General features: G+C 61.1%; 1 protein-coding gene across 4 annotated transcripts in view; it reads left to right on the top strand.

The window, feature by feature from the left end:
- The window catches only part of CELSR2 (cadherin EGF LAG seven-pass G-type receptor 2), a 62,884-nt gene that overhangs the window by 13,252 nt on the left and 30,505 nt on the right, over positions 1 to 19,127 (top strand). For all 4 annotated transcript variants that reach the window (XM_050956053.1, XM_050956054.1, XM_050956055.1 and 1 more), the window contains exons 2-3: positions 5,702 to 6,346; positions 14,210 to 14,432. In XM_050956053.1, coding sequence (XP_050812010.1) covers positions 5,702 to 6,346; positions 14,210 to 14,432 — 868 coding nt within the window. The remainder of the gene's footprint in view (positions 1 to 5,701; positions 6,347 to 14,209; positions 14,433 to 19,127) is intronic.

The following is a 19,127-nucleotide window of genomic DNA, read 5'->3' on the forward strand; positions in this document are numbered from 1 at the left end:
TTCCCCAACTCCCCGCGGGCCCCCCAGTCCCTTGCCACTCCTGCAGCCTCCCCCCTCCCCCAGCTGCCTCCCCCCCAGGCTGAGCATCCTGCTGCTCGGGGAAGGGGGCGTTTGTCTCGTGAGTCAAAGAGAAGAGAACCAAGCAAGGAACAAAAGCCTCCCCTACATAGCTGGCTCTTTCCTGCCGCCACCATGGCAACCCAAAGCGGCCAGCCAGAGCCACGGGCCACTGGGCAGGGGCTGGGCACGCAGGGGGCCGAGGGCAGCTGGGCGCGCTCCCACTCCCTCGCCTGCCTACCCTCCCCGGGGCCGTGTCTCAGAGGGGCCGGGGCCGGCAGCTGCTTGGCAATGAGGGGCTGGCAGCACCAGTCACTGGGCTGTAGGTGGCTGGCAGGGCCCCCATGGGGCAGGTTACAAGGCTGAGCTGGGAGGTTGTGGGGCTTGAGCACTGGCCATTAGTCCCTGGACACTTGGGTTGGAATCCCACTGGGCTGGCATGTGGAGCAACGCTGGGTTTGGACATGTTCCCCAAATGGCCGTCGGATCACAGAGAGGTGGGACTGGAGGGGCCGCGGGGGTCCCTGAGCACAGCAGCCTGCGCTAAGGCAGGGCCAAGGGAACCTCCACCACCCCAGCAGGTGTTTGTCCAGCCTGGACTCAGCCCCCCATGACAATGATCCCACAGCTTCCCGAGGTGGGACTGCCCTGGCGGGTGTTTTCCTCTGCTCCAGCCTAAACTGACCTCACTGCAATTTACACCCATGCTTCTTGTTCTGGCCCCAGCAGTGAGAGAGACAGCGTATCAGCAAAGCGGGGTTGGGGAGAGGGCAGGGCTGGGCTAGCAGGGGCTGCGGGTCAGGAGTGAGGGGCACCAGCAGAGCTGGGGGAGCCCAGGGCTGGGCTAGCAGGGGCTGCGGGTCGGGAGTGAGGGGCACCAGCAGAGCTGGGGGAGCCCAGGGCTGGGCTAGCAGGGGCTGCGGGTCAGGACTGAGGGGAGCTGGTAGAGTTGTGGCAGGCTGGGAGCTAGGGGGACCCTTGTGTGCGCCCAGCCATTGTCTCTAGCTGGGTTTGGGCTGTTCCGAACTCCTGCGGACTCAGCCCAGCTTTTCACTGAACCCCTGTGTGCTGGGGAGCCAAGCAGATGCCTGGTGCTGGCGCTTGAGCTCCAAGACACTGCGGCCAAGGGGCTCTGTGAGGCTGCGCAGACCCAGTGAGACGCTGGGCCCAGCCTGGCACGGGAGCTGCCCAGGCTGGGCAATTGGGGACTGCACTGGGGGGATTCCCAGGAAGCCAGCGCAGGGCTGGGTCACTGGGCAGAGGTCTGTGCCCCGGGACACACCCCTGGCATCAGACCCAGCAGGAGAAGATGAGGGGCACAGGGATGTGACATCACTCCCCTGCCGCCCCCGGTCCAGCCAGGCCCAGCCTTGGGCCAGCAGAACCTTCTGTCTCTGGGCTGCTGGTCCCGCTCCAGGGCAGGCTGGTACCATCGGTGCTTTGTTTGCTGGGCCCTGCGTATAATGCGCTCGCTGGGGCTCGGTGCAGGCCAGGTGTCCATACAGAAACCAGTGACCCCAGTGTGGCCCTCTGCCTGGGCCACTGAGCGGGGGCTGCACAGGGAGGAGCTGGGGTTATGGGCTGTCCCAGTACAGGGCCTGGGCCCTGAGGCAGAGCTGGCTCTGCCCTGGGGTCGGGACTGGGAAGGACAGGCTGGGTTATGCCCCCCAGGGCCCCGAGAGTCCCTCAGCCTGGGCTGTCCTTGCCAGGCCCTGCTCCCCTGCCTGATGGAGGGAAGGGCCCTAGCACGGTGCCCCAGGGAGCAGGGGGAGATGGGGCACTGCCTGGTGCCAGCACTGCCCTCAGCCCCTGCAGCAGGAGGAGGAGGGGTTCCCAGCCTGAGCCCTGCTGATCCGAGGCCCTGCCTGTGGGCGCAGGGGAGATGCGCTGGCAGTTGCCATGGCAGCCGTTGTCCTTTGTCAAACAATGAATAGAGCTGGGAAAACGTGCATATTTCAGGAGGATCTGCTAGAGCCAGCTCCCCGCAGCCCCCAGCTCTGCCGGTGCCCCTCATTCTCAACCCACAGCCCCCTGCTAGCCAAGGCCTGGGCTCCCCCACACACAGCTCCGCAGGTGCCCCTCACTCCCAACCCGCAGCCCCCTGCTATCCCAGCCCTGCCCTCCACCAGCTCCACAGGTGCCCCTCACTCCTGACCCACAGCCCCAGCTATCCCAGCCCTGGGCTCCCCCCCCACACCCCCAGCTCCGCAGGTGCCCCTCACTCCTGACCCACAGCCCCAGCTATCCCAGCCCTGGGCTTCCCCCCCACACCCCCAGCTCTGCAGGTGCCCCTCACTCCTGACCCGCAGCCCCCTGCTATCCCAGCCCTGGGCTCCCCACACAACAGCTCCACAGTGCCCCTCACTCCTGACCCGCAGTCCCTGCTATCCCAGGCCCAGGGAGGCCACCTGGTGTGGAGTGAGAAAAAGGCCCCTGTGGCCAGGAGTGTTTGTCAGCCCCTGCCCCAGGCATCTGAGGCATCCGCACTCCAGCCCAAGAGCCCTTCGGTGCTGGGCACCCAGGGCTCCGTGTTTGCTGAGCTAACGGCTGCCTGCTCCAGGGCGTGGGGTGTCGGGGGGGGCTCGGCCCAGGAATGTCCCGTCTGGGAGGAGAGGGAGGCAGGTGAGGAGGGGTTGGGGGGAGGGGATCAGTCTGCTGGGGCAGGAGAATCGGGGGCCTGGAGGGGAGCGGGCGCCAAGGCTGGGAGAGTGAATTCCAGGATGGACGTAGCTGAGATAGACATGGGCTGGGTGCTGGGCACTCAGTAAATATCTCCTGCAGGAGTGTGATGCGGCCACTCTGCTCCCCCATGCTCTATAGGTCGGGGGGCGCGAGCATGGGCATGGGCTCCCTGCACGTGGCCTTCCCGCTGGTCAGGCGGGGCCATTGTGGGGCCAAGCGGCCCCTCTTCATTCTCTGCTGCAGCCTGGTGGGGATGATGACCTTTGACCTCCTTGGTGAGGTCATGACCCCGGGCCCCGCAGCTTTGGAAACAGGACCCATGGACTATGCCAGGGCCTCAAACCTTTCCCCCGTAAGCTCCGCCCTCACAGCCCCAGGCCCCTCTTACATATGTCCAGGCTTCACCCCAGATGGGCAGAAAGATTCTGCAGAACTGACCAGCAGTGAAGCAGCCAGGCCTGGACTGAACGTGTCACCATCAGGCTTCAGAGTGAACGCTGGCAGTGGTGAATGAGAGCAGTTCACATCACCCTGAGACAGGTGTTTGGGGCCAGTTCTCTGCAGCCTCAGGCAGGCAGGACCACACAGATGTGTAACTCTGCTCTCCAGGCTCTGTGTACACCCCTTCTCAGTGTCTCGCCCTGCCTGGGGGCATCTGTTAGCCGCCCGGCTCAGCCCCCCTCACTCAGTTCATGGTGCTGGAGCCTCGCCTTGCATTTCCACAGTGAAATGTCACGGTGCCCAGGAGTGGCTCCTTGCCCAGATAATGTGGTGCCGCTGGGCGGCAGCCACCTCTGCGGGGAGGCGCACGTGAGGAGGGGGGAATGTGAATGTTGGCACCAGGGCAAAGTCCCCATTCCTAAGGAAGGTGGCTTCAGATTTTTGCGGTCTGGACTGAGTACAGGGCTGGGAGTCAGGACTCTTGTGGTCTGTCCCTGGCTCTGGGGGGGGATGTGAGGGCTAGTGGTTAGATCAGGACTCTGGCACTGACTTCCTCGGTGACATCAGGTAAGTTACTCTCCCACGCTGTGCCTCAATTTCCCCAGTTGTCCAATGGGGGTGATGCTACTGACCTGCCGTTGCATGGTGCTTTGAGCTCCTTGGCTGAAGTAGTGCTAAGAGTTGTGATGAACTGGTGTGTGTGTGAAAGAGAGAGCGACAGAGACTGCTGCCCTCTGCTGGATGCTCAGCTGTGTGTCATAGCCCCTACACTGCTTCTATTTGAGGGAGGTTCTCCACAGAGAGAGGCCTCACTGCTATGGCATGGAGAAGCGTGATGAGCCCCTGGTACAGCATGTGCCCCTTCCCCTCAGTGCCCCCAGGGTTCGGGGGCAACTCACGCAGGTTAAATCCCCGGGGTCAGTGAGAGAGGCTGTTCCTGTGGCCAGAGCTAACCTGCCACAGAGTGCGGCTGGGGCTGAGCTGCTGGACCCAGATGAGATGGGCAGGGCCTGGTGAGGGCAGACCGGCTCTGGAGGGTGGAGTGGGAGGACAGACCGGCTCCAGGGGGCTGGTGAGGGCGGACTGGCTCTGGGAGGGTTGAGGGGAGGGCAGACTGGCTCCGGGTGCTGGAGATGAGAGAGCAGCTCCACACGCCCTGCTTAGCCCCTGCCGGCCTCTCCCCCTTGCCCCCTGTCTGTCCCAGGTGGCAGCCCTTGGAGCTGGGCTGGGAATTAACCTCACGCTGGAGAAGCAGCAATGATGGGGCCTTTGGACTCCTGGGTCCTATTCCCTGCTCTGCCCCCAACCTGCTGCTTGAGCTGGGGCAAATTGCATTCCTCTGGGCCTCAGTTTCCCCATCTGTCACCTAGGACTGATGCTGACCCGCCCGCCTGTGGTGCACTGGTGAGAACCACCCCCTGCCAGCTGCTCTTCCTGCCCCCCCTTTGCCACCACCAGCTACCTGCTTAGGAAGGGCAGGCTGGGGCCATGGATGGGTGGGACCTGTGCCCAGGAGTCTATCTGGCCAGGGGCTGAGCCCGGCATCCATCCATCCATCCAGGGGCTGTGCCTGGGATTGTCTGTCTGTGCGGGGTATGTGCTGGGGCTGTCTGTGGGATATGTGCTGGGGCATTCCTTGTGCCCTCCGCGCTGGGCCAGGGATATGTGCCAGGGTTTTTGTAGCAAACAGCCTCAGACCCCGGGACAGCAAGATTTTGTCGGGTTTCCAGTGAGGCTGGTCAGTGATTGGCAGTGTGGTCTGTCATGTCCCCTGGGCTGGGAACCAGGCAGATACTGACTAGCCAGGGTACATCACCTGGTAGCCACAGGCTGACATGGGCTAGGAGTTGAGGGAGCCCCCAGTGAGGTCCAGCGTGTGAGAAGGGCCCCCCAGCTGCTGGGGAAGGGGTTCCTGCTGGGTGCTGGGTGCCAGCCATCTGCCTTGGCGCTTGCTGGCCCCGGGCCCACAGCTGTTGGCCTCGTGCAGGAGATGACCCACCGAAATGCCCCTTCTGAGCCCCAGGCCTTGCAGGGGCTAAGTGGGGGTGGGGGGGGATGGACATGGCTGAAGACCAGCAGGCTGGATGTCACAGAGGGCGCCATTGCCTGAGGGCCTGTTTGAAGACACAACCCATGTGCCCTGTGTGCCCACGGCCACCCCCAGCTCTGCTGGTGTCCCTCACTCCCGATCCGCAGCCCCTGCCAGCCCAGCCCTGGGCTCCCCCACCCCCCAGCTCTGCTGGTGCCCCTCAGTCCTGACCTGCAGCCCCTATTAGCCCAACCCTGGGCTCCCTCATCCCCCAGCTCTGCTGGTGCCCCTCACTCCCGACCCGTAGCCCCTGCTATCCCGGCCCTGGGCTCCCCCACCCCCCAGCTCTGCTGGTGCCCCTCAGTCCTGCCCCACAGCCCCTGCTAGCCCAGCCCCTGGTGGACTCTGGAGCTGTAGAAAGCCTGTTCCCATGGCAGGCTCAGCCCCAGTCCCTCTGGGCGCCGTTCACCACTTGCCCTTATCTCTCGGCAGACGGCGTGCACAGCGTGGCAGCTCAGTGCACTCTGCAGGTGACCATCGTCACGGACGAGATGCTGACCAACAGCATCACGCTGCGCCTGGAGAACATGTCCCCGGAGCGGTTCCTGTCACCGCTGCTGGCGCTCTTCCTGGAGGGGGTGGCGGCCGTGCTCTCAGCCCCTCGCCACCACGTGGTGCTCTTCAACATCCAGAACGACTCGGACGTGCCAGCCGCCCACATCCTCAATGTCAGCCTGTCGGTGCTGCTGCCGGGCGGGGCCCGCGAGGGCCGCTATGTCCCCTCCCAGGACCTGCAGGAGCGGCTCTACCTCAACCGCACGCTGCTGGCTGCCATCTCTGAGCAGCGGGTGCTGCCCTTCGACGACAACATCTGCCTGCGGGAGCCCTGCGAGAACTACATGCGCTGTGTCTCCGTGCTGCGCTTTGACAGCTCCGCGCCCTTCCTGGCCTCCACCACCATCCTCTTCCGGCCCATCCACCCTGTCAGCGGCCTGCGCTGCCGCTGCCCCGCCGGCTTCACTGGCCACTACTGTGAGAGCGAGATCGACCTGTGCTACTCCAGCCCCTGCGGCCGCAACGGGCGCTGCCACCGCCGGGAAGGTGGCTACACCTGCCACTGCCAGGCCGGTTTCACCGGTGAGCGGGAGAGGGGCCAGGCGGGGGGGGGGAGGGGAAAAAGGGCTCCTTTGTCCCTACACATGCCTTTGTCTGTCCGGTCAGCCCCAGCTGTACCCCCACCCGGCCATCTCCAGCCGTCCCCCACTCTGTCTGTCCCCATCCATGCCCCTGTCCAGCCATCCCATCCGTACTGTCCGGCCGGCGCCCTCCATATCCCCCTCCTTATCCCTGGCCATACTGCGCCCGGCCATCTCCAGCCTTACCCCCCTCTGTCCGTCTCTGTCCATCTGTACTGTCCGGCCAGCGCCCTCCATATCCCCCCTCTGTATCCCTATCCAGCCATCCGTCTCTACCTCCTGGGGCCTCTGCTGGCTGGCTTGGAGGGCTAGGGAATGGGGGGACCTTCACCCCCCCAAGGTACTAGTTCAAATCCAGCCCAGGGCAGTGGCCACATCTCATGTCTGTTGGGCCATGTCGCTGTGAGCCGGGGGCATGTCTCTATGGGACAGGGATGTGTCTCTGGGGGGGTGAGCCTCAGGGTTGTGAGCATGTCCCTATGGGGCAGGAGTGTGTCCCTGTGGGGTGAGGGTGTGTCCCCCCGGGGGGCGTGTCCCTGTGAGCCATGGGCGTGTCCCTATGGGGCAGGGTTGTGTCCCTGTGGGGGGGTGTCCCTGGGCTGTGGGCGTGTCCCTGAGGCCCATGGCCTAGGCATAGGGTGACCAGATGTCCCAATTTTATAGGGACAGTCCTCATATTTGGGGCTTTTTCTTTTATAGGTTCCTATTACCCCCCCCCCCCACCCCATCCCGATTTTTCACACTTGCTCTCTGGTCAGCCTACTGAGGCGGGGTCTTTGCCCCAGCCCCAGCCCCAGCCTTGCGGTGGAGCGTCCCCACCGCGAGTAGATTCTCCGGGGACTGGAGCCGGGGCCGGAGCGCTGAGCTCTGCTGGAGGCCGTGCTGCGAGCCATGGGACAGGCCATGGAGTGGGGCAGCCTCCTGCACTGGCCAGGCTGCCCCCACCTGTGGGGCCGCCCAGCCGCAGCCTGAGGATGCAGCAGCCTCTTGTTCTAATCCCGAGCTCCTGGCCTGCCCTGCCCCCTCTTAGCGCCGGCTAAGAGCTTGGGCTGCCCACGCCCAGTGTCTGGTCTGCTCCCACGCAGGGACACCACCCACCCCGTGACCTGGCCTCCCCACCCCCCGGGCTCCGAGTCCCCGACCCTGCGGCCTGGAGAGGGGGAGGCTGGAGAGTGGTGTGATGCCCAGGCAGTGACCGGCTGGACTGGCTCGGCGCCTGGCTAGGCTCCGTTGCCCAGGGAGGGGTCCTGGGGGTCACTTGGTGCTCCAGGGCTCGTGGCATGGCTGGGAGAGCTGCTCAGCACCACAGCCGGGGCAGCCAGGCCCAGAGCTACGAGGGGCCCCCAGGAACCTTGGCCATGCGGTGAGAGGGAGCGAGGTGGGGCGGGGGCTCTCAGTGGCTGCCCTGGGATCCGAGTCCCCAGTGGCCTATTGCTTGAGGAGCCCCTGTTAGCTGGTGACACTGAGCCAGGGGAGCAGCTCCCCCACACCCCACACTGCATCCCCCTGGGCCCGAGCTGGGTCGTCCCAGTGCCAGCCTGAGCTCCCTTCTGCAGGCAGGGTTCCTTTCGGGGTGGGGGGTGGGGGGGAGCATCAGTTTCCCTGGAAACTGAAGCTGGTCATTAGGGCTGGAGGAGAGGCTGGGAATGGAGATCCTTCCTGAAATCCTCTGGGGGGAGGACTGGGGATGTGGGAGGAGGAGTGGGGGGGGCTGATAGGGGAGGGGGAGGAGTGAATTTGATGCCATAAAGGGCTGTGACACGACGGGGAAATGTGGGGGTGTCCGGCTTTGGGGTGCTAAGGGGCAGGCCATGCGGCATCCAGCACAGACTGCGCACTGCTCTGGTGTGCTCTGACTGCTCCCAAACTCCTACCTCTTGGTGACCCCAACTTCACCTCCACCTGCCTGGCACCCCAGGGAGACCTGCCTAGAGAATCCCATCTTCCAGTGCCAGGGGTGAACCACCAAACCATTACCCTGCACACAGACACCCCCAGCCTGGCCCAGAAAAGCCTCCCAGAGACTCTCCCTCCCCCCAGACATGCTCCACAGCTGCCAGCCTCCCATCTCTGTGCACCCCAGCAGCTAGTGACCCCCAAACTCCAGCTGTGACATAACTGCTTGGCGTGCCCCTGTGATACCCACTGTGGATCAAGGACCCCGGTAAACCAGGCCCTGGCACCCCCCCCTGTGTCCCTGGCACTGCCTGCCCCCGAGCCCTGCCCCAGGAGGCTGCTGGCACCACAGTAACCTGCCCTCCCCCTATCACCTGGGATGGACATGGGGATGTGGGGACTAGTGGTTAGAACACATGGCTGCAGGAAGGACTCCTGGGTTCAGGCATGTTCTGGGAGAGACATGGGGGGTCCGGTGTTACAGCAATGTGGGCTGGGAGCTAGGACTCCTGGGTTCTCTTCCCAGCTCTAAGAGGGGAGTGGTGTCAGGGTGGGGGCGGAGGTTTGGAACTCCTGGGTTCTTTCCCTGGCTGGGTCACAGATTCTCTTTTTAGCCCTTAGCCCTGCTCTGTGCCTCAGTTTCCCCAACTGTAGACGGGGTGATGGTGCTGAAGGGAGTGTGACCCAGGACTGTAGAAAGCTGTGAGCTCCCTGGCAATGGAGAATCTTCCTCCTCCACTGGGGCAATGGACAATTCCCCTCCCCCACTGGGGGATTGGAGAATCCCCCTCCCCCACTGGGGCAATGGAGAACGCCCCCAGTGAGAAGGGTCCCAATGGGAGCTGCTGGGTGCTGAACACTTCTGAACGCTTGCCCCGGCTTTTGAGGAGACTTGGGCACAGGATGGGGGGGTGCATTCTGCAGGGCACCCTGTTCCCCCTGCGATCCACGCAAGCCAGGCTTGTCTGGGCTGTGCCCAGCATCCCTGGCGCGCCGCACGCAGGTGGCCTGTGGTGAAACTGTAGAGCCACAGGACAGGTTCCCCTTCCCACTGCCCTGCTGGTAAACCCCAAAGACAGCAAGCCATGGGGGAGGGAGACACTGGCCCAGCCAAGCAGCTCTCTGGGAGGTGCCAGCCTGCTCAGGAAGTTAGAAAGATGGAGCTGGGGGAGGGGGGCATTTGGAATAATGCAGCAGGGCAAAGTGCCTCTCAGTAGCCATGCTAAAAGGCAGGGGTTTACTTCCTAACGTGCCAGTTCCTTGCCCGCCCTGCCCTGGGCACAGGGACGGTCTCCACGTGGCACACGCCTGGCCATGGTCCCAGCTGCATCCCTGGCTCTGTGGTGGGAGTCTGCCCCGGGGCACAGCTTGCAATCGCTTGTTCAAAATCTCTGTCTTCGACTGCCAAAGTCATAGCAAAGAAACCAATCCCACCCCCTGGTCCCGGCCCCAGCCTGCCTGTCCGACGCATCACCCACACGTGCATTAGTGCCGTGCCAAAGCAGTCGCCTCACGCGTTAGTTCGTATTAGCTGCAGCTGAAAGGTTTAATCTGCTTCTTGGTGATTCCTGGTGCCTCTTCCCATAGAAACAGCCATAAATCTACAACTTCCCAAGGCACCGGCTCCTGGGTCTCTCACCAGCAGCCTCGGCCTAGCCCCTGGCCATTAGTGTTATTGATCCTGGGTAGGGTGACCAGAGAGCAAGTGTGAAGAATTTGGACAGGGGGTTGAGTGGGGTGGTAATAGGAACCTATATAAGAAAAAGACCCAAAAATCGGGCCTGTCCCTTTAAAATCAGGACATCTGGTCACCCTAAACGTGGGTGTCGAGCAGCACGTTGTGGCCTCATCGGGTGGACGCAGCACAGACAGGGAACGACAGCCCCTGCCCCACACAGTTACCAGGCTACGGCCCTGAGCCAGCAAACAACGGCAGCACGTGCTGGCCTGTGATCACGAGTGACCTGCTCCACCAGGAGGGTGACCAGACAGCAAGTGTGAAAAACCCGGGACAGGGAGTGGGGGGTAATAGGCGCCTATATAAGAAAAAGACTCAAAAATCAGGACTGTCCCTATAAAATCGGGACATCTGGTCACCCTACCACCAGCTCTAAGCAGATTTCAGCCAGGCCCCTTCAGTGCTTCGTCCCCTTGGCAATAAAACGGTCACCACAGTGGTTACTCCTCTTCGGGCATGTGCACGGGCTTGTCGTTGTCGGGTCTGTTGTGTGAGCCAGACTGTGTACACACGGGCTTGTTGTCGGGTCAGTCGTGTGAGCCGGACTGTGTACACACGGGCTTGTTGTCGGGTCTGTCGTGTGAGCCGGACTGTGTACACACGGGCTTGTTGTCGGGTCTGTCGTGTGAGCCGGACTGTGTACACACGGGCTTGTTATCGGGTCTGTCGTGTGAGCCGGACTGTGTACACACGGGCTTGTTGTCGGGTCTGTCGTGTGAGCCGGACTGTGTACACACGGGCTTGTTGTCGGGTCTGTCCTGTGAGCCGGACTGTGTACACACGTGCTTGTTGTTGTCGGGTCTGTCGTGTGATCTGGACTGTGTACACACGGGCTTGTTGTCGGGTCTGTCGTGTGAGCCGGACGGTGTACACACGGGCTTGTTGTCGGGTCTGTCGTGTGAGCCGGACGGTGTACACACGGGCTTGTTGTCGGGTCTGTCGTGTGAGCCGGATTGTGTACACACGGGCTTGTTGTCGGGTCTGTCGTGTGAGCCGGATTGTGTACACACGGGCTTGTTGTCGGGTCTGTCGTGTGAGCCGGACGGTGTACACACGGGCTTGTTGTCGGGTCTGTCGTGTGAGCCGGATTGTGTACACACGGGCTTGTTGTCGGGTCTGTCGTGTGAGCCGGATTGTGTACACACGGGCTTGTTGTCGGGTCTGTCGTGTGAGCCAGACTGTGTACACACGGGCTTGTTGTTGTCGGGTCTGTTGTGTGAGCCGGATTGTGTACACACGGGCTTGTTGTCGGGTCTGTCGTGTGAGCCGGACTGTGTACAAACGGGCTTGTTGTCGGGTCTGTTGTGTGAGCCGGACGGTATACACACGGGCTTGTTGTAGGGTCTGTCGTGTGAGCCGGACTGTGTACACACGGGCTTGTTGTCGGGTCTGTCGTGTGAGCCGGATTGTGTACACACGGGCTTCTTGTTGTTGGGTCTCCTGGCTGCGGGACTGCAGTGCAGCATGGGGCTGGCATGTGCAGGGTCTCTGGGCTGGGAACACGCTGGCTGCTTAGAGCAGGAGGTGCAGATAGACCAGAGCTGCTGTTGTCATTAATCCCAGATTCTGCGGGGTTCCAGGCTGCTGACACATCAAGGCTGGGCCCAGTTCTCTGCCAGTGTAAGCTGGTGCAGCCCCATTGCACCAATTTGCACCAGCTGAGAATTTGGCCCTTAGATTTACAGACAAGCCAAGTGAGCAGTGCCCCGGATGCTGCCAGTCCCCTTGGAAGCTGGCGCTGGTACCCAGCTGTCAAGATCTTATTCCCACTTTGAACTTTAGCGTCTAGAAAGTGGGGACCTGCATGTACCCCTCTAAACTTAATTCCTAGCTTAGATCTGATAACGCTGCCACCAACCAAAATATAGTGTTTGGTACACTCTGTCCCCCAAAAACCTTCCCTGGGGGACTCAAGACCCAAATCCCTTGGGTCTTAAAACAAAGAGGAATAAAGCATTCCCCCTCTTTTCCCCTCCCAGATTTTCCCCTCCTTGGGTTACCCTAAGAGATAGTGTGATTCAAACTCCTTGAATCTTAACACAGAGATTAGTGTGATTCAAACTCCTTGAATCTTAAAACAGAGAGGAATTCACCTTCCCCCCCACCCCTTCCCCCCACCAATCCCTAGTGAGTTCAGACCCAGTCCCCTTGAGTCTTACACAAGAAAAAAAATCAATCAGGTTCTTAAAAAGAAAGCTTTTAATTAAAGAAAGAAAAAGTAAAAATTATCTCTGTAAAATCAAGATGGAAAATGTTTACAGGGTCTCAGCTACATAGACCAGAGAGACTCCCTCCCCCCTAGCATAAGATACAAGTTACAGCAGACAGAGGTGAAATATCCTGCCAGCAAAATACACATTTGCAAATCAAGGAAACAAATATAAAGACTAATTCGCCTCCTATCTAGTACTTGCTATTTAGAACATGATAGACTGTTTCAGAAAGATTGGAGAAAACTGGTTACACGTCTGGCTCTTCTTAATTCCAAGAGAGAACAAAGAACAACCCAAAAAACACAAACAAAAACTTCCCTCCACCAAGATTTGAAAGTATCTTGTCCCCCGATTGGCCCTCTGGTCAGGTGTCAGCCAGGTTCACTGAGCTTGTTAACCCTTAACCCTTAACTATCTGTTTATGGGTTCCAGGCTGCTGACACATCAAGGGTGGGCCCAGTTCTCTGCTGGTGTAAGCTAGTGCAGCCCCATTGCACCAATTTGCATCAGCTGAGAATTTGGCCCTTAGATTTACAGACAAGCCAAGTGAGCAGTGCCCTGGATGCTGCCAGTCCCCATGGAAGCTGGCGCTGGTACCCAGCCAAGGCCCCTCCCCCTTGCGGGGGTGCAGCCCAGCAGTGGGGCAGTGAAACTGACCGGCCTGGTTATTGTCTGAGCGGCAGGAGGCAGCGGGATAGTGGGGGTTAAAAGCACCTGCTGTTTAAAGGGCTGGGCGGGTGCTGGGCTGCATGCAGCACATGATAGGGCGGATGAGCATCCCATTAGTGCCCCCGAGGCGGAGCAAAGCAGGGCGGGTATCTGGGCTGCGGGTTTGGGGCGCCGGGGCAGCACTTTCATCTCTGTGAATTCCCAGACCTCTGTTCCCCGGGTTATTTTATCTGCTGTGTGCTCAGGGGCCTGCTTGACAGCAGGGAGAGCCGCCAGTCACAGCCGCGCATACAGCTGATGGGTCTTGCACAGGACCCCTGGAATTGAAATTCAGGCCAGCTCTCTGGGCCTCGATTATGGGGGGTAATGGCATTTTCCAGCTGTAGAGCTCTGAATGCGTCACAAGGTGCTCAGGGTCCTTATTCCTGTTTGGGGGAAACTGAGGCACAGAGCGGGGGGGACTCACCCAAGGTCTCCTAGCAAAGGCAGGATCAGAACCCAGCTCCTCTGAGTGCAGGCCAGTGCTCCAGGCCACACTGCTTGCCCACTCCCCTCTCACCCAGGAGCTGGGTGTCCTGCCCTCTGGCCTGCCCCAGTCCCAGCTTCCCAGGCCCCGCTCCAGTGTGAAGTGCTGCCACCTGCATCCTGCCCATCCCAAGAAGTGCACATCTCCGCCCTGTTTTTAACTCGCCATGCCCTCACTCCAGCGAGCCTCGCAGCCCCTCCCCCTGTGCCTGCAGCACCCCCTTTCCCAGCCTCAGGGCAAGCGCCTGCTCCCTGGCATCACTCCAGCAGGGCAGCCTCCAGCTTGGGATCTGTCAGCAGAACCCATGTCCCTTTGGGCTCCAGCTGGCCTCATGCCCCACGGTGTTTGCCAGGCAAGCAGCGGAGCCCCCGGCTTTATGCAGACCCCCACGCCCACGTACCAGTGCTGCCATCCCAGGGAGCCATGTGCGAAGACAAGTCCCTGGCTGTGAGTGGGGCCTGGAGCTCGCGCCCTGCTTGGTCAGGTACCCCAGTGCGCCAGGCTGGCTGGTCACGGGCATGAGGGCGTGTGCCAGGTGTGTGGCAGTGGGGAGCTGCTTGGGGCTGGTGAGACCTTTGGCGAGCCGGAGAATTGGGAGGGCTCGAGCTGGGGGTGCTGTCTGGTGCAGGGCGATTAGTTCCTGGGGGCTGGGTGCAGCAGGGTGCTGTGCCCTTGGCTCTCAGTGCCAGCCAGGGACCAGCAGCACATGCCTGGGGCGGGGGATTCCCTGGCACTGCCCCTGACAGCTGCCCCTGCCCACAGGAGAGCACTGTGAGGTGAACGCCCGCCTGGGCCGCTGCACGCTGGGCGTCTGCAAGAACGGGGGCACCTGCACCAACCTGCTGGTTGGGGGCTTCAAGTGTGACTGCCCCTCGGGGGACTACGAGAAGCCCTACTGCGAGATGAGCAGCCGCAGCTTCCCCGCCCGCTCCTTCGTCACCTTCCGGGGGCTGCGCCAGCGCTTCCATTTCACCGTCACCCTCACGTGAGTGCCGGGGGCGGGGACTGGCACCTCATCCGGGGGCATCGCCCTCATGTGAGTGCTGGGGGGGCACCGACCAGGGGGGCTGGGCGACTGGCACCTCATCTGGGGGCCATCACACTCACGTGAGTGCTGGCCCCAGGGTGGGAAGCCGTTGCCTGCGTGTCAGTGGCAGAGGACCCTGGGGCCGAGGGTTCTGCGGAGCTGGGGCTGAGGTGGGTTCCCAGCTCGTCCTCTGTGTTGTCAGTGAACTGGACAGTCCATTCACACACACACACCCCTGCCACCTTCCCAGCCACCCACTCAACACCTCCCTGCCCACAAGCCTGGCCTTCCCAGCTCCTCCCTTCCCTGCCTTACTAGGACAGAGAGAATCCCCATAATAGCTCCTCCCCTAAGGGGCATCTCTGTCCGGCCATCGGCTCCTCCGCACCTGTCGGCTTCCCTGGCCCTTAGTTTAAAAACTGCTCCACTAGACACGCCAGCAACCTGGGTCCATTGTGGTTTAGGCAAAGCCCATCCTTGCAGCATCAGCTCCTCCTTTTCCAGTTGTAAACCTAACCCCCTTCTCCCTACACCAATGGTTCTCAGCCAGGGGGACGTGGGAGATCTTCCAGGGGTACATCAACTCGTCTAGAGATTTGCCTTTTTTTACAACAGGCTACATAGAAAGCACTAGCAAAGGCAGTACAGACTAAAATCTCATACAGACGACGAGTTGTCTGTACTGCTCTGTGTATTTTACACTGATTTGTAAGGACAAGATTTAGATTCCAATTGATTTATTTGACAATTATATGGTCAAAACGAGAAAGTCAGCCATGTTTCAGTACTAGTGGCTGTGACCCTTTTGTATTATTATGTCTGAGTTTGTCAGCAGGTCATTTTGAAGGGAGGTGTAATGTGGGGTACACAAGGCAGCTCAGACTCCTGAAAGGGGGACAGTCTGGACAGATTGAGAGCCACTGGTCTCCATCAGCTCATCCCTGCATTGACACCCCATAGCTCTGCCCGTCTCCCTGGCCCTGCGTGTGGAACTGGGAGATTTCAGAGATGCTTCCAAGGAGTTCTGGACTTTAACTTCTTCCCTAGCAGTCTCCAAGACCTCTCTCCTGCCTTTCCCTATGTCATTGGTACCTGCAGGTCCCACACCCACCGGCTCCGCCCAGCACTGCCTACCAGGCCGTCTAGATGTCTCATGAGTTCCACTCAGGCAGCAATTCACCCTGCAGGTGTCCCGCTCATCACAACCCAGCTCTCTGTATCTCTCATCTTCGAATCCCCCGCTCCTCCATAATGGGAGCCCCTCCCCGGAGGGGTGTCCTCGGTACAACCATATCCTCTGGAAGGAGAGTTCCAGCCTGGGATTGTTTGCCTCTGCTCCAGCGAGGCTACTGGGCACGATGGACCATTGGGCTGACCCGCTGTGGCAGCTCTTATCTGGAGGGCCCCAGCCCCAGCCCTGCCACGGCAGATCCCCTGGGGGTCAGGGTCTGGCAGGTGGACACTAAATGGCATCTTTGTTCCAAAGCCCGGGGCCCTCCCCTCCCTATCCTGCTCCAGAATGAGCCCATTGTTTTCCAGCAGGACACATGGGGGTCTTCCTCCATTGGCTCTCCCCGATGCAGGAGCCCCCTCCACTCACTGCAGGGCCTGTCCGACTGGACGTGGTGGGGGTCTAGCTGCCAGTGGGGTGGGGTGTCTGCCCTCCCAGGCTCTTTCCTGCGAGTTCGCCATCCAGGCCTGGCCCCCCCAGAGGATCCCCCAAGGCTGGGGCTGGAACAGCTGCTCCCCCTTGCCTCCAGGCTCGTTGCCCGGCCCAGCCCTGCCCTGCTGTCCCACCAGCTAAGGCAGAGCAGGCTGGGCGGGGGTTGGGGATGGGAGAGATTATCCCCAGGAGCTGCGATGAGATCACAGCCCTCATCAATGGGCCTGGCCCCCCTTCCCATAATCCTGCCATCTCCAGCCATTGTCATCCCAGCACAAAGAGCTAGCCAGCCGCAGCCTCTGCAGGGCAGCCAGGGCCCTTTGTCTTGGGGTGGGAGCCATGGCCGGGGCTGGGGCTATCACCCCACGGGGGGCTGCCGCACACTGACAGCGGGTAATGAATCGCAGCTGGTATGGGGGGCTGGGGCTGGGACTAGGCCTGTTGCTCAGGTTGGCGGAGGGGATGGCCCCCTCCAGCAGCCCCATAGCCTGGCAAATTGCTGGGCTGTGGCCATGGGGGGCGCCCTATGTGCTGCTGCCCTGGCTGGGGGTGCTGCAGTCAGCATTAGGGGGGCTAAGGGGCAGAACATCCCTGCTGGAAGGGGCTGGTGGGCACCTGCCCCCTGCTGGACATGGGGTCAGGCCCAACAGAGCAGAGGTGCACCAGGAGGTGAGTGAATGGCTGGCAGTGCAGAGGAGGAAGGATCTGGCAGTGCTGGGCACTTGTTAGGGGGTGGGCCAATGGGCATGTGGTGCTGGATACATGGGGGGGCCAGTGACAGAGCGCTGGGACTCAGGACACCCACCTGCCCTGCTGAGTGACCTTGGCCAGTCACTTCCTCTCGCTGTGCCTCAGTTTCCCCTGCTAGCCTGCGTATAGTCATGGTGTGAGCTGTTCAGGGCATGGCCTGGGTCACACCGTGTGCAGCACGGGACCCTGAGCTCGGCCGCAAGGTGCTGCCCCAGCACCTATAATAATATTTGTAGCTGTGCCCCACGGCACCCAGTGTCAAACCCTTCTCCCATCTCATCCGTCAGGGTCCAAATGCAGCCACCTCTGGGGTGGAACCCAGCAGCCGTTGCAGGGGCGGCTCTAGGTATTTTGCTGCCCCAAGCATGGCAGGCAGGTTTCCTTCCGCGGCTTGCCTGCAGGAGGTCCCCAGTCCTGCGGATTCACCGGCACGCCTGCAGGAGGTTCGCCAAAGCTGCGGGACCAGCGGACCCTCTGCAGGCATGCCACCGAAGGCAACCTGCCTGCCGCCCTCACGGTGACTGGCAGAGTGCCCCCGTGGCTTGCCGCCCCAGGCACGCGCTTGGTGTGCTGGTGCCTGGAGCCACCCTTGGCCGTTTTGCACAGGCAGCCCACAGGGACAGGCAGGAGACGCTTTGGCTGACACTGATGGGCTTGGTCTGGAATTTGGCTACAAGCCCCCTGCCGAGCTCCTGCCTGTGCCCTGTATAACAGCGCCCCCTAGTGCCACACCAGGGCAGCACGGCCTGCTGGGGGAGCGTCCTGTTTGCAGAGGGACATGCTCTTCCAGAGCAGTCAGGCTCAGGAAGCACCCACCAGTTCCCCCAAGTAAGCCTCAGTGCCCCCCATCACCTTCCTGTGCCCCTCAGCCCCAGCGAACTCCAGTCCTCAGCATGCCTAGCTCCCCCAGTACCCTCCAGCTCTCAGCACCCCTCAGCCCCCAGTGCCCCCAGGCCTCCTCATCCCCCAGATCCCCTCAGGGCCCCCATTACCCTCAGCACCCAGTACCCCAGCCCTCAATGCCCCCAGCCTCCCTCTGTGCCACCAGCCTCAGCACCCGTCAGTGCCCCCAGCACCTCCCAGTGCCCCTCAGCCCCAGCACCCCCCAGTCCTCAGCATGCCCAGTGCCCCCCAGTACCCTCCAGCTCTCAGCACTCCTCAGCCCCCAGCACCTCACAGCCCTCATCCCTCAGCACCCCTCAGTCCCTAGACCCCCTCAGTGCCCCCAGTACCCTCAGCACCCAGTACCCCAGCCCTGAGTGCCCCCAGCCCCCAGCCTCCCTCTGTGCCACCAGCCTCAGCCCCCAGTGCCCCCAGCCCTCAGCTGGGGTGAGAACAGGTTGGCTGATGAGCAATGGGAAGGTTTTCCCGAAGGGAAGAGACCAGACCAGACCCGCCCTGACCTTGGGGAAGGGATGTGTGGGGATTGGGGCTCGGACGTGTATAGTGGGGGAGGGTTGATTTTGCTTTTAAAGCCAAGAGCCGCCCCCGACCAAGTCCCTGAATTTCCAGCACACCCTGTGGAAGCTGGAACAGCTCCTCGGGGCTGGAGATCAGCGGTGCTTTGTGTGGATGTCTTGTCTAATGGTTAGAGCAGGACATAGGTGACCAGGGCTCCTGGGCTCTACCCTGGCTCTGGGTGAGGAGTGGCGTGTCATAGTTAAAAGCAGGCAGGAGGGGGGTGGTCAGGACTCTTGGGTTCTGTTGCTGACTCCATTTGTGCTCTTGCCCAAGTCATTGCCTGTGCCTCAGTTTCTCCTTCCATTGAGAGGGAAATCTCCCATTATTGTTGAGTTTTCTATTGTATAGCCTCTTTGAGCTCCAGGAGCTTTTCAGTCACCATCACCATTCGGCTCAGGGGGTCGGTAGCATGTTCCCCTACTTTTAGTGGTCAAGCATTGACCTTCCTACCTATTAGAGATCATACGGCACAGATTGATTCATTTCAGATTTTTACTCTGTTGGACTCTCTGCATTCCCATACGGTGCCACTCCGCCACCAGCATGACCCACTCGGTCAGGACTTGTACCCTGGTATTACCATGTCCCATTGATTAGCATCAGTCCACCAAGTTTCTGGGATGCCTGATACATCAATCTCCTCATTTAATACCAGACTCATGTCCACCCATCTTAGTATTCAGACTTCTAGCATTTGTATACAGGCATTTATAAAATGCGTCACTGTTTAATTGTCTGGGACTCTTCTCATCTGTTTCTCTTCCGCTCCTAACTGTACT

The sequence above is a fragment of the Gopherus flavomarginatus genome, chromosome 5 (assembly GCF_025201925.1).
Source record: "Gopherus flavomarginatus isolate rGopFla2 chromosome 5, rGopFla2.mat.asm, whole genome shotgun sequence".
NCBI lineage: Eukaryota > Metazoa > Chordata > Testudines > Testudinidae > Gopherus > Gopherus flavomarginatus.